This window comes from Diabrotica undecimpunctata, chromosome 4 (genome assembly GCF_040954645.1).
Source record: "Diabrotica undecimpunctata isolate CICGRU chromosome 4, icDiaUnde3, whole genome shotgun sequence".
NCBI lineage: Eukaryota > Metazoa > Arthropoda > Insecta > Coleoptera > Chrysomelidae > Diabrotica > Diabrotica undecimpunctata.
This window is the reverse complement of record NC_092806.1, coordinates 100,971,561-100,987,367: the sequence shown is the minus strand read 5'-3', so window position 1 is coordinate 100,987,367 and position 15,807 is coordinate 100,971,561. Positions and strand designations below refer to the sequence as shown.

Genomic DNA, 15,807 nt, shown 5'->3' with positions numbered 1-15,807 from the left:
CCTATCTCTAACTATGGACCTGTCACCATAGGGAGGTTAGGGTCTTCACAGGAAATAACTCCATATCAGCTACCTAGGTACTCTACAGGGGGCTTTGGTTAGTCAATCCTAAGTTGCCTCTGCGTTTCCATCTTAATTTGCTAGCATGGTTAAATAAAACTCGGTTTTGAAGTCGAAAAAGGTCCTAGCAAAAGAGTCTCAGGACAAGCAGAGAGCAGAGCCCCGTGAAAGAGGCCCCCAGGTGTCGGAGACCCTACATGGGGACCAGAGTAAGACTAGTCTTGACTAACTCATGGCTTGAAAAATGCACCCCCTTTATACACTTTATTTCGTATCGATATATGAATTTCCAAGTCCATTGGCCAATCGTAAATTGAGTTTCAGATAGAAAGGTGGGGCGATGCGCATATTGGTCCACAGACTAGGGCACGCGTGACATCACCCTCTTTTGAAGCCTCTTTTACTGGAAATGACTTTATTTAAAACACATGTTTATATCAGAGAATAAAATAAAATTACATTAGTACAATACAAGAAATGTAACGCTAAACAAAAGTTTATGCAAAAGTTGAAAATATTTATAAAATGTTTATGAAAAAAAATTGAAAAGATTCGTAAAAAGTTTATATAAAAAAATCGAAAATAAAGTCAGTACCTAATTTACTACACAGTACAGTAGCTTCCGATGGTCATTTTCTTCTTCTGCAAGTACCGCCTTCCACTACAGCACCTTCGACTTCAACGACTTCGTCCTCGTCTAGACCATCAGTAACCCATAATCATTTGCCAGCCGGTTTCTTAGTAGGGGGTATGCCTGCGCCTATATGGTTACTAAGCACCACCTGCGGTAGGGCAGGGAGGGAGTCATTCCGCGGCTACTCCGTGGCCTCAGTAGCTTCTGGGACTGGTGGCTTCGGTGACTTCTCGATCGCTGAAACCTTTGACACTGGACAGTGCCAGGAACTGCAGAATCAGTCGATGATACCATTAGCTGCTGGTGTGGAGCTTTTAGCTGACCTCAGTGTGAGCCTGAGTCGTAGGCTCGTGTTTTTGTAGTTGGGCGCCATATCACCATAGAGAGGTTAGGGGCTTCACAAGAAATAACTCCATATTAGCTCTCTGGGTGCTCTACAGAGGGCTTCGTTTGTAACGAATTATTTTGCCTACCACAGGGGCATTAATACAAGAGGTAGAAAATTGGGGGAAGAAACTACTGGGGGTGGAGAAGGGCAAGCAAAATAATCGAAACATATGCGAACGGCACTCAGGTTTTGGTAGGAGAGCTGGGGTCGTGGATAAGTAAAAGACAAGGGGGTTGGATTGGGGCAACTACAAAAAAATGAAATAAAGGGGTACTTATACAAATCTTTTGGGACAAACAAAACAGAAAGAAACAGGAAACAGCTCTAGTCATTTATATAGAGCGCCACTTTGAGGTGCCTAATTATAACCATAACAACAGCTAGTTGTAACTGGAGATATAATTATTAAACATAAAAAACATATCTTTTTCAAATAAAACTCACAAAGGGTTAGTTAAAAAGGAATAGACAAAATGTTAAAAAACAAAATTTAACATTTATTGGGTTTTACCACAAACAGTTACAAAACATAGAGAACACAATAATGCTCAAAAAAATACAAAATATTACCACAATAGTCGCAAAATACAAAAAACTTACATGCGTTCTACTGATTTACAAATTCAGGAGATGCTACAAAAACTTACTAATGATACTGACGTACAAACTGTGGTAAATATAAAAATTTTACAAAAAAAATAAAAAAGTTATCCTTTTAAACAATAAAAGCAATTATTACTTTAGCAAAAAAATGTCTGTCTTTACTTTAAAATTTAAAACATTAAATGTTACCTTGATATTTCACTAGTAATTTTGCACTCAAACTTCTGAAAATCAAACAGGAACTTACTGGAACAACAGGAAACTATTTCCATAATCTAGAACGAAGATCTGACGTAGATGGAGTTGGATCAAACAGGAAAATGACAACAAAACTGGTGGGACATCCTATATACTGCTTCAAAATTTCATCAGTGTACTGCACAAATCCCCCAACTATTAGGATACACTAACTACTAAGGCTTCACTGCTACATACTTCTACACAAAGGGGCCAAAAACAGGAAAACACAAATTCAACGGTGAATTTGCCGATCCATACTTGTGATCCACACAGCGAACCAAGTAAGAATTTTCTACACCTGCACCTACGGCGACCCAAGTACGAATGACGAATTTAAAAATTCGTTCATATAAGTTGAAAATAAACAAACACTTGACAGGAATTAAAACGCAGAGGATTCCATTTCTACGACGTACCAAAATTATAAGGCGACTTCGAATAAAACATTAAAAGAAAATCCTAAGAAAGTACACATCTTTAAAATAACAAACAACTCTAAAATGATTATTATATTATTTTTCGACGCTAAGAAAGAATTGAAAACATTTGGGTTCAAACACGTACAATAGGAACAAAATTACATCAAAAACATTCTTAGATCTCTCAAACATATATGAGGGGACCTCAATATATCACATATACGAGGGGACGTCAATATAAAATGCTACACGTTTAGTCAATCCGAAGTTGCCTCTGCGCTTACATCTTAATTTGGTAGGATGGTTAAAGAAAACTCGGTTTTAAAGTCGAAAAAGGTCCTAGCAAAAGATTGTCAGGACAAGTAGAGAGCAGAGCCCCGTGAAAAAGGCCCCCAGGTGTGGGAGACCCTGCGGGCCATAGCTTGAAACATGCACCCTTTTTATACACTTTATTTTGTATCGATATATACATTTCCAAGTCCATTGGCCAATCGTAAATTAAGTATGAGATAGAAAAGCGGGGCCATGTGCATCGACGTGCTCATTGGTCCACAGCCTAAAGCGGCGTCCTCATTGAGTCGACGTTGTCGATCGACTGTGTTTATCGACACTCTCGACTGAGTGTGTACGCGGCAATCGACTTTGTCGATCGACAAAAGATGTCGATCGACGTGTCGACTGGTTTTCCGTGCTCTGTCGGTAAAATCAAAGGGTAGTCGAGTCAAATCGGAAGTGTGTACGTGTATTCGACGTTCGACCTTCGACATTATATAAAAATACAGTAAAAATAATTCAGCGTGCGGTGTAGTCTGCCTCATTTAAAGTCTCGTGTTTTGTACTTGTTGGCAAAATGGAATGAGAAAAAGAAAAAGTGATTGCATTTATTGAAGCTTATAAATTAAAAACAAATCTATGGAACACTAGAAGCAAATATTATAAAGATCGAAACATGAGGCACGATGCTTTGATGGAAATTGCCAGTGAATTTAACATAGAAAAGCAAGTGGTAGAACAAAAAATAAAAAATCTTCAAAGCCAGATAGCAAGAGAAATAAAAAAAACAAAGGATGGCAATAAATCTGGCAGTGGCACGGATGATGTATACAAAAGTAAATGGTTTGCTTATGAAAGTTTAAGATTTTTACGTGACAAAAATAAGACCAGAGAGACGTTGGATTCAGAGGTATGTATAAATTAAATATATTTTACACCTACAATGTCTTTTTTATTAGGCTACATAATATTAATACACATTTTATCACTTTAAGTATTGCCAAGGCACTTCTCCTTCTGGTGTCATAAAATAGTCTTTTAACACGTTTCTCACATGTAGAGCACTCAGTGCACTTTTTCTGGATATTTTTGCTAAGTTTACTAATACAGGTTGATTACAAACTTCACTTCTCTAAGCTCCTAGAATCAAGTCTGTGGTGTCAGAACAGTCAGCATCGTATGTTCCAGGAGGATTGTAAATATTCCTGGATGCGCTTTTTCTAAGAAAGTTGTGCAGATTACATGCTGTTAAGATTATTTTAGAAGCAGTAGTCGGTTCTAATACCATTGGTTTGCGAAAAACTCTAAATACGCTAGATATTATGCCAAAAACATTTTCAGATAATCTCCGGGCCCTGCTAACGCGATAATTAAATACTCTTTCACTAAAACCTTTAGGGTGAAGCCCTGCATAAGGTTTCATTATGTTTGTAGACAGAGGAAATGCATCATCTGCCACAAAAATGAATGGGCTTTTTACATCACTCTTTGGAAGCAGGTTTTCCGCAGGCAAATGCATTGTATTCTCTTCAAGAAATTTATTGAATACAGTGCTACTAAACACACCACCATCAGAAATACGCCCTTGGCATCCCACATTGGCATAAATAAAATTATAATTTGCATCGACTACGCCAAATAAAACAATACTGAAGAATCCTTTGTAATTAAAAAATTCACTGCCGCTATTTATTGGGGCTTGCCATGCTACGTGTTTTCCATCCATAGCTCCGACACAGTTTGGAAAGTTCCAACGATTGTAATAGTCCTCTGCAATAGCTTTCCATTCTGCCTCAGTTTTAGGCATCTGAAATAAAAAGACCTATTTATTTTTATTATCTAACCTATTTAATTTCTAATTAATCTAATATATATACTCTTGATTACAGGTTTCAAATGAAGTAGATAGTTTGGAAGATAAAGGAGATGTGAATGACATTACTGAAAATGATGAGAATAGTCACGATTTTATTACCACAAATGATTCAACAGAAAACAATCTAGCAGAATGTAATATTGCAAATGCTGGAAATGCCGAAAAAGTTGAACGCACAAAGAGAAACACAAGTCCGAAAAAACAGTTCAAGTCACCAAATCTTGACCATGTGCATTCCAAGAAAAGGAAAGGTGATGACCCAATGGTTAATGATGCATACAGGATGATGACACAGGTCTTTTTGGACAGAAATAAAAAGGACGTCTTTAGCGTATTTGGAGAAGAAATTGCTGTTACATTACTAAATTTGCCTACCGCTTATGCTCAAGCTACAGTGCAAGACATGATAAGCACGATTCTGTTTAAAGAAAAATTGGGCAATTACAACTATCCAGTATCACAACAGCCACCACCGCAATATTATCCTCATCATCAGCTCCAGCAGTATCCTGTTGGTTCAATAACGACTTTAATACCGCAACCATCCCCAGAGCATTCTTCATGTTCTTCTTTTACTAACCTCTCAACTCCGGCAGAATCAGGTACTGAAGATGACGAAGCCATAGATAATTTAATTCAACAACTACAACATCCGGGACGTGGCACTTCACTATAAGCACAGTAGATATAACTAGCATTATTTTTAATTTTGTGTTTGATACGTACATTTATTTGAAAACTTAGTTTTATTTCCGAATTAGTTCACTACATTTTACTACTTTGGTACGTTTTTGTAAGTTTCGTTTTAGTTAATAAAATTCGATAATGTAATTATAATATACCTCTTTCAGGATGAATGTAGTTTTAGTAAAACTCTACTTACCTTTATGTAATCTTGTAATGTGTCAATAAGGGCATCGCAGACTTCCGGAATAATTTGAGAAATTGCTTGTTTTGAAATTTTGAAGAGATACATCAGTGAGTGATACGAATCTCCACTACATAAAAATCGTAATGTCACAGCGAGACGCTCCTTTGTTGGAATTGCATGTCTACAATTGGTGTCTTGCTTACAAATTTTTGGCCCGATTTTTTGCAACAAATATTCAAATTCACTTTCCGACATTCGAAAAAAATTTCTGAAACCTCCGTTACATCTGTATCCAAGGTTCAATAGATCGATATCATCCTTTTTCAAATCTTCCATCAGGTTCATACCGCTATACCGATTTCTACTTTGAAGGCTTGGTCGAACCCAAAATCTTCTTTTACGCGATGATTTACGTTTTTTGTGTATTCTGCAACACACCGCCAGCCTTGAAATACCCTGGCTATTTCAAAATAAAACAAGAAAAACAATAAACTAAATTACAATAAAGAGTCATAAGTGCTCAGTATACATAAAAACCTCTCCCTGGGACTGTATTTTTACCTCGACGACGGTGGGAGAGCCGAGTAACGGGTCGTGGTCCCTAAAATTGTAAGGGGAGCACGACCGGTGAAACCAAGAACAGTCCCAGCGTCCAGCGACTGTGCACCGAGTTGGCGCCGGACACCGCCGCTGGACGCTAAAAAGGCGCCGCAACCGAGGCGAGCAGCTGAGACGCCTTCTGCCTTCAGCAAGACAACTACCTACCAACTCTCCTAGGGCTACTTAATCCCAATTTTCAATCTCGCCCACCCAAAAAAAAAAAAAAAATTTTTCTTCCAACCCCCCAACAAATCTCATAAGAGTAGTCTACATGTTTACCCCACCTGTCACCTTTTCCGTCACACATCCTGTTCCAATTCCCACGTAACAGGGGAGGCAGCAGTAACGTGGAAACTCCAAGCAGCCTGCTCATACAGACTGCCACTGCGTCCGGAGGCAACCGTGAAAAAACAAAGCCTAGAGGAGTAAAGCTCGATAAAAAATCCCCACTATCACGGTGAAAGGCATCGTGCCAAAGATATGAGAGATGCGAGGGTTAGAGCATCACAAACGATCCCTTCGGGATACCTGGCGACCTCCCGAAGTAACTTAGCCTTAGCGCGGTAAGGGCGCACTGCCGCGCCGGACATATAGCACGTCCCCACTCGTGGGAACTGCATGGACTTTACACACAAAAAGAAGGACGGAAAAGACAATGACGAACACAAGCAAACGAACAAGGAAGAAATGAAGATGAATGAAAACGAGAATGGGGTAGAACAGCCGCAAGACGGCAGATTGAGCGAAGCGGAAGAACAAAAGAAATTCGAAGAAGAGATGCTAAACTGGCATAAGAGTCAGCCGAAGATGAATAGGTCAGGTCCTCCAAAACATTCAACGTTGGTGGGAGAGGACATTTTAAGAGCAATGAACAAAAAAGACAAAGGGAAAGAAGAAAATTCAGGGGGGGAGGAATCATCAATAGAAATCACAGATGTGGTGGACATAGAGGAAGAAGAAAAAAATGAAGAGCAAGGAACCACAAACTGGCAGAACTTGGAGGAAAGTATCCTGACAGCCTCGTTGTTCGACGATGATGACCAAGAAGAGATAAAAGAAAAGAAAAAGAGGAAAAGAGACAGTTTTGAGATAAATAAAAAACTCAAGAAAGAAAAGAAAGAAGAAAGAGAAAACGAGAGATACCAAGAGGAGACAGAATGTGAAAGAATACAGAGGAAACTAAAAGAAGTAATGGATATCCTAAATGGAAAAGGACCCATTGAGGGGGAACAAAAAGCCAAAGCAAGCAAACTAATAGGAGAAATTAACACAATTCAGATTAAGACCAGCCAAAGTAAAATAAAAACGGCAAAAGGGGAGGACGAAGAAACTAAGTGTGAGCAATGTAAAATAAAACTATTGCAAGAAAGGCAAAGAAAAGAAACAGAAAAAATAATAAGCGCTTTAAAAAAAGGGGGAGATATAAATAACTTCAATCAAATACAAAAAAAGAAATGGGAAGAAAAAGTATTTGAAAAGACAAAATGGGAACAGGTGAGCTTACAGGAGACGATAACTAAAAAAGAATGCCTTATAATAACTAAAAAGGATATAAAAGACGGGGGGGTAGAAGACGTGATACGTACTCTCAGGGAGGAAGTTCATGAACTAATAGAGGTCTGCGAAGAAGGAAATGTAGAATATATAAAAAACGGGAACGAAAGTTCCATAGCCAGCCAGAGAAGGGAATGGTACACATATGTGGCAAAACCAAAAAAACAAGGTATGTACGAAATGGCCGAGAAGGCCATCAAACGGATAAGGGAAAGGAAAGAGCCACCTGAAACAATAAGGGTGGTTATCAATAATGAGATAAATAAAGATGAGGTACGGAAAGCCCTGGAGTTTGTAGGCCGGGCAGAAAACATCGTATGGGAAATCCAAGTAAGAGGTAAAGAAATGGATAAAGGAGTAAAGAACGAGCAAGAGGAAGCCCTCCTAACCAAAACAGGGGGCAAATCGTACACGGAAGTACTGAAGGAAATGAACCAAAAAATTAACATCGGAAAGATAGGGGTTAAAGTAGATAGACTCAAAAAAACAGAAGGGGGGGATATCCTAGTAAAACTAAAGGGCAAAGGGGCCGCAGAGAAATTACGAAAAGAAATGGATACAAGGATGACAGGGTTAAATATGGCAATCCGACGCAAAGAATGTTTTTTTAACATAACAGGTTTGGACCCAGGGGTGACGGAGGAACGACTCCAAAGTGCCATAAAAATGTACACAGGAATACCAAAAAAAGAAATTGACATAAAGACGCTACGAACAAATAAACATGGGGAGCAGGTGGCGACCGTAGCCGTACGCCCCTCAACAGCTGAAGAATTGAGAAGATACAGCTCCATAATTATAGGCTGGGTATCATGTCCTATCATTGAAAGATATACCCCAACAAGGTGCTACAAGTGCCTTCACTATGGCCACAGCACATATGAGTGCAAAGGTGAGAGCAGGGCAGCGTGCTGCTACAACTGCTTAAAATCAGGGCACACAGCAGTGCAGTGCGACAGCACTTCATACTGCCTCACCTGTAACGAGGAAGGCCATAGAATGGATAGGATGCAGTGCCCAGCCTATAGAAGGTGGGTGTATGGCAGGGGAGGAGACAGGGAACCCCCAAAGGGTGGGTAAATGTAACAAGGAAAACGAAAAAGCGAGAGATGGCTCCCTGGAGAACGCGAGTGGGCCCCTATACAGCCCACCGGCGGGACAGGAAGCCATCTCTCTCAGCTTTTCATGGATAAAGGCATCCAAGTACTACAACATTATATCCACGTTATTTACTAAATGCCATCTATTATATTTACATATTTATATACTTTATTTATTTAAAAATTTTATATATACACACATTTCTTATTTTATTTATATATTTTATCTATCTTATTTTATTTATACATATTATATTTATAAACTTTTTATTTATACACTAATTTTATCTATACTTATTTATTTTTTTATCCTAGTCTATAAGAATTTTAATATAAGACGCGAATCCACTGCAGAAGCGACCTCAGGGAACTGAACCATAATGAACCCCAAAGATCAACCTGGTATAAGGATTTTGCAGGTGAACGTAGGCAGAGCGCGCCGAGCGCACGACCTCATCTACGCAAAAGCCTGCAAGCTAAATATAGATCTGCTCATCGTACCCGAACCTAACAAAAAGATAACGACAGGCGGTGGGTGGATACAAGACAAGGGGAAAAATGTAGCGGTGCTCATTAAAAATAGGGATGTCGGAGTGCAGAGCATTGTCAGGGGAGGAAATCATTTACTCATTAGGTTGAGGGATTTCAGCCTCCTGGCATGCTATGTATCTCCAAACATCCCTATGATGAGATACGAAACAATCGTTAATGAAATAATGGGTGCCGCTATAAACGAAAAAAAAATACTGATCGCCGGGGACATAAATGCGAAGTCCAGACAATGGGGTTCCCCCATAAACGACAAAAAGGGGGAACTCTGGAATGAATGGATAGCCCAGGCTGGCCTCCAAGTGCTGAACAACAATAAGCCAACCTTCGTACGAGGGGCCAGCCAATCACACATTGACATCACATTCGCGAGCGAAGGGCTATCCAGGAATGTGTACGGGTGGGATGTACTCGACGATCAGCTCTTCACCTACCACCGATATATACAATTTGAGGTAAAGGTTAAAGGGGGGATAAAGCGGTCGATAGGTACAGCAAAATCATATTTCAACAAAAACAAGTACCTATCGGAGGTCAGAAAAATAAATGAAGATGAGATTTCTGACCTCGGCCAACTTCGAACAGCTCTACAAAATGCGGCAAAATTGGCTACCGAGAGGAAGAAACATGGAAAAAAATCCCCCTATTGGTGGACAGATGAGATAGAAGATCTACGGGAGAGATGCCTCAGAGCTCGAAGGAATTATACGAGAAGCCAGGGCAACCTCGAGCTTAAAGATACATACAAGGATTTGAAGAAAAGATTAAATAATACAATAAAAAAAGAGAAAAAAGAAAAGTGGCAGACCCTGATAAAAGCACTCGACGAGGATATATGGGGTGATGCATACAAAATCACAATGAAGACCTTAAAGATAATGGCCCCATATAGACTCGACGAAGACCAGCGGATGAGATCAGCTGAACTCCTCTTTCCCACCAAGGACATGCCAGATTTCACCAAGGTTTTCCCAACCATGATAGAGGAGTTCACAGAAGAAGAGGTGAAAACCGCTGGTCAGGATACGAAGACAGGGAAAGCTCCCGGCCCTGACGGGCTGCCACCAGAGGCAATAAAGATAATAGCAACTGAGAAACCAGGTTTGATCAGAAGAATATTTAATGATCTACTGCAGAAACAAGAGTTTCCCAAGGACTTGAAGGAGGCAAACTTGGTTCTACTCCTAAAGCCCGGGAAACCCCCTGATTCACCGACCTCTTATCGTCCAATATGCCTTCTGGACTGCCTTGGTAAGTTTTACGAGAGACTTATCAAGAAGAGGCTGGAAGGCATGTTGGAAGATGAGAGAGTCTTATCCAACCAACAGTACGGATTTAGGAAAGGCAGATCGACAATCGACGCCGCGACCTGGATAAGGAACGCGGCCAAATCAAGCAAGAAAAGATGGGTAGTTCTTGTTCTGTTGGACATAAAAAATGCTTTTAATTCAGCAAACTGGGGCCTCATAGTAGACCGAATAGTCGAAAGCGGGGCTCCGGAATATATGTCCAATATAATAAAGGACTACCTTTCGGAACGATCCGTATGCATATCCAAGAAGAAAAAGAAACAAATGACCGCGGGAGTACCCCAGGGGTCAGTCCTGGGACCCTTACTCTGGAACATGTTATACAATGGGGTACTAGAAATTCACAAGCAGAGACAAGGAGTCAAAGCGATAGCATACGCAGACGATCTAGCCTTATTGGTTGAGGATGATAAGAATTGGGGCATAACAGAAAAGGTAAATAAAGCAATAAACACGACCGCGGCGTGGATCGAGAAGAACGACTTAAAATTAGCAGTAGACAAAACAGAGATAATAATTCTGAGAGGACCAAGGAAAAGGGATGACTTGGTTTTCAAATATCAAGGCTCCGAAATAAGACCCCAAAGGACAGTCAAGTATCTCGGTATTACTTTCGACGACCGACTTACCTTTGGGCAGCACATACAAGAAGCATGTCGAAAGGCGGAAGGGAGGACCTCAGCATTGAACAAATTATTGCCAAACATAGGGGGGCCCGGATCTCAGAAGAGATCAGTTATGTTACAATCAATATTATCGATCATCTTATACGGGGCCCCCGTGTGGCACGAGGTCCTCCAGATGAAGAAATATAAGGACATGCTCCTTAGGGCTCAAAGGAAACCTCTGATCAGGGTGTGCAGCGCGTACAGAACTGTATCTACCATTGCCTTACAGGTAGTGGCTGGTTCTGTACCCGTGCACATCCTGGCCAGGGAAAGAGCTCGAATGTATCAGAGGGGCAACGGGGCGGTTGGTTCAGGGCCACAAGAAAGAGCCAGAAGCTTGGAGATGTGGCAGAGGGAATGGGCAGCCGAAGTCGAAAAGGCGGCCTGGACGAGGTCCCTGGTCCCGGCTGCAGATGGAGTGACCGCTATATTTATTTACTGTTTTAAAAAATGTGTTATTTATTTACTTATTTTATTGCATTTTATTTATTCAAGTTACTTTCGTTTTTACTATATCTTATCTATACCAATTTTAGCTGTTGTTTTTATTTTTATTTTATCTACATTACTTTTAACTTATTTTTTATCTATTTTTATTTATTAATTTATTTATTTTATTTCATTGTCGGGGCCGCGGGACATGGGACGGGAAAAGACTTTTTACATCCAATCCCGTCGGATGTCCCGATACCCCGAAAATTAGTGAATGAGGGTATGAATGCGGAACTGAATTGATGAAAGTATGAATGAATGGTGTTACTGTTAATTACCAACTGGTTCTACTCGTTAGTTTCAATGTGGAAGGGGTGGCAACCAGGCTGTCTCGCCAGAATGAGGATTGAGCAGGACGGTAGCTTCACCGACCAGTCTCGCCCGAGCCTTGTGCTGGTGAGGGAGGCCGGGAGGCCGTCAAATCCATGTAATGCACGCGAAAAGTGCCAGAGGGAAGTTAAGAGTAAGGCTGATGGGCCAGATATGCTCGCTAAGAGCGGTTCCGGGCCCGTCGGTCGGAGAAAGAGGGGGTGGTTTAGTCGGTAGGCGGTCTCGTTACGCGGTGAAGCGTAAGAGATTGAATCCGACACACCTGGGTAAAGGGCTAACACCCGATCCCAGACGGTCTTTAGAAGATTCCACCTCCCAAAAAAAAAAAAAAAAAAAAAAAAAAAAAAAGTATACATAAAAACAGAAATAAACTTAAATGTCTGTTGGTAATATGCACACGCGTGAGAGAGCTCTTATCACTTCACCGTTGTTTGTTTTTATTGTCACAACACGTATTCTCTGCCTCGATGTACCATTGAAATGCGTCCTAACTTCCACTGTAAAGGTGGTAAATTATCTTCTCTAAGACAGACTAGCTGATCTATCTTCACTTCTTGGTTGCTAACAGTCCTCCATTTGGATCTTGACTGAAGTTGAGTTAAATATTCTGTTGACCATCTTGTCCAAAAAATGTTGGAAAACTTGAGTCATGTGTTGAAACGTGTTAAAATTTCAAATTCTTCGTAGGTCTGGCTCAGGAAAGGTTGTTAATGGTGAAAATATTAAAAAATGACCTGGGGTCAAAGGTTGAAAATCTGCTGGGTACAGGATAAAGGAGTTAAAGGTCTGGAATTAAGACATGCTTCAATTTGTGTTGTCAAAGTTCCAAAATTATCTACTGAAAATACATGATTTCCCACAATTCTTTTAAAATGAAATTTAAATGATTTGACTGCTGCCTCCCAAATTCCCCCATAATATAATGATCTAGCAGGAATGAACTGCCACTTTATTGATTCTACTGTCAAAAAACTGTTAATTTTTGTTCTAGAGTTCTGTACTAAATCGCACATTACTTTGAGTTGATTATTAGCCCCCACAAAATTTGTGGCATTGTCTGATGAGATAGTCAATGGTTTACCTCTACGGCTGATAAATCGTTTTAAGCAATTTAAAAAACCTTCAGTTGTTAAGTCTATTACAAGTTCTAAATGTGTAGCCTTTGTGCTAAAACAAACAAATATGCAAACATATATATATGGATGATTTTTTAGTCACGTAATGCACTAGCTTTAACTGAGAATGGTCCGCAATAATCTACACCTGTATGTAAAAATGCTCTAGCAGGAGTAATTCGCTTCTCCGGCAAGTCATCCATAAGTTGATTGATTGAATTTGGCCTATTTTTAAAACATAGAATGCATTTTCTTAAAATTCGTTTTACTGTAGTTAAACCTGATATTTAAAATCTAGTTCTCAATGTTAATAACAATAGTTGTGGACCAGCATGTAAGTTTTTATAATGTTCATCCCGAATGATACAAGTAGTAATGTGATGGTCTGAAGGTAAAAGTATTGGATGTCTTTGAGAAAAAGTTGAAAAATCTGCATTTTTGATTCTACCACCAACTCTGAGAATACCATCTTTAAGAAATGGATTAAGTGAAATAAGATTGCTATTCCTTTTGACTGTATTACCTTTCAAAATCTGTGAAATTTCAGATTGAAAACATTCATTCTGTACAATTTTTACAATAGTATTTAAACTGACTTCCAGTTCTGTTATAGAAATTTGACCCCAATATTTGTCTGATTTATTAAGACCGTTATGTTTAAATCTTAAAAGTAATGCTATTATTCTTTGTAACCTTGAGATTGAAGAATATTTTTGGATTATACTAAATGGTTTCCTTTGTTTGACATGAGCTGATAATTGGTATTTAGGTCTTTTTTCTGGCAAATTCTTTACTGATTTAAATTTTGGTATAGGCCAGTTGTCTTTACCTTCTGATAACCATGAAGGTCCATGCCACCACAAGAAAGTAGTTGATAATGTTTTTGAGTCTATTCCTCTTGAAATGAGGTCTGCTGGATTTTCCCTTGAAGGAACATGTCTCCATTCATTTGCCTTGCTGTTTTCATGAATGTGAGCAATTATGTTTGATACAAAAGGTTTCCAAACATAAGATTCGCTGTTTATCCATTGAATAACTATAGCTGAATCTGTCCAAAATGTAAATTTGGCAAAATTAATACCTGAACAATCTCTTACCTTTTTTAATAAATCTGTTAATATCATTGCTGCGCATAACTCCAATTTTGGAATTGTAACTACCTTTAACGGTGCTACTCTACTTTTTGCAATAACTAACTGACTCTGTTTCTGATCGTGATATTGACTAACAATATATAAATAAGCTCCATAAGCTGCTTCTGATGCATCGCAAAATCCATGCATATGTTCCTTGAAACAATGTAACATGTCGTGGAATACTGATTTGATTTAATTCTGTTAACTGATTTATAAAGTCTACAAAACAAGTATGAAGTTCAGCAGGAACTTATTCATCCCACTTTAAATTAAGTTTCCACAACCTCTGTAATATTATCTTTGCTTGAATGACATAGGGACATATTGTTGATAAAATGGATCTCTTTGTAATTCTTTCAGTGTCTTTACATTTTATTTTAAATAATAAGTTATCTTGACTTGACTGCCAAGTTATTCCTAAACTTTTATTTTCCTCTTTGCTGGAGATAAAATATTCTATACCTACTTTCTCTTGCTCTCCTGGTGAGAATATATCTTTGTCGTTGGATATCCATTTTCTTAATATAAATTTTGATTTGCTAAGAATTTCTTGTAATTTTCCTGGTTTATAAAATGTTTCATCTGCTAAAGTTACATTTTCTGGTATAATAAATTCATTTCTGATAAGATTCACTGTAGGTAATGTTTCTGTAATTTTATCTATAACAAAGAAAAAACTTTCAATATGATATGCATTTACTCGAGATTTGATATTTGTAGTCATTGAATGGTTTATATGAGATATTTTTTCATTTATACCTGATACTGGTATTTTTATACATGTTTTATCAAGTTTCAATTTTTTGCAAAGATCTGCTGTGATAAAATTTGATTGTGATCCTGAATCAAGTAATGCCCTTGCTTCAAATGTATTACCTGACTAATCAAAAATATGTATAACTGCTGTTGCTAATAAAACTTCTGATTGATGATTGGCGCTTGAATTTAGAACTACTGATGTTGATGGCTGCATTGAATTAATCTGTATTGTATTTACCTGGTTGTGCTCATTCATTGAGTTCCTAAATGATTCTGATTCTTGGTTCATATTGATGTAGCATTGTTGACGATCTGTTTGAGATCTAGAATTTGAGTACTGTAACAAAGAGTTGTGCCGCCTGGTACAATATTTGCAACCTTTGGTTGACGCGCACTTCTCTATTGAATGATTTTCTCTTAAACAGTTTGTACATAATTTCATTTTCTGTACTTCAACATTTATTTGTTTTACAGATAATTGTAGAAATTTATTACAATAAAAAATTGAGTGTAACTTTTTACAATAAAAACATTTAAAATTCTGATTAGTTTGATTTACGAACGATTGTACTTTATTTTTGTTATGTGGTTGATTATTATTTTTATGGTTTGCACCATGTGTTTGTTTATCATTATTTGCATAAAATGTTTCTAAAAGACGTGAACGTTGACCTAAAAAACTTAAAAATTCTGCAATTGTTGGAAGTGTCTTTTTGCTTATATTCTCTGATTCCCACTGACGTCTTGTGTTATTGTCTATAACTTAGTAGTTACTAAATATATTAACATTGTTGACCACTCCTTTACAGGTTGTTTAAATGACTCTAATA

At 38.5% G+C, this 15,807-nt stretch overlaps 1 protein-coding gene across 1 annotated transcript; it reads right to left on the bottom strand.

Annotated features, from left to right (window-relative positions):
• Positions 1-13,369: 13,369 nt before the first annotated feature.
• On the bottom strand, positions 13,370-14,389 carry LOC140438847 (uncharacterized). The gene has a single exon (XM_072528490.1). The coding sequence runs from the start codon at positions 14,387-14,389 to the stop codon at positions 13,370-13,372; it is 1,020 nt and encodes a 339-aa protein (XP_072384591.1).
• Positions 14,390-15,807: the final 1,418 nt, after the last annotated feature.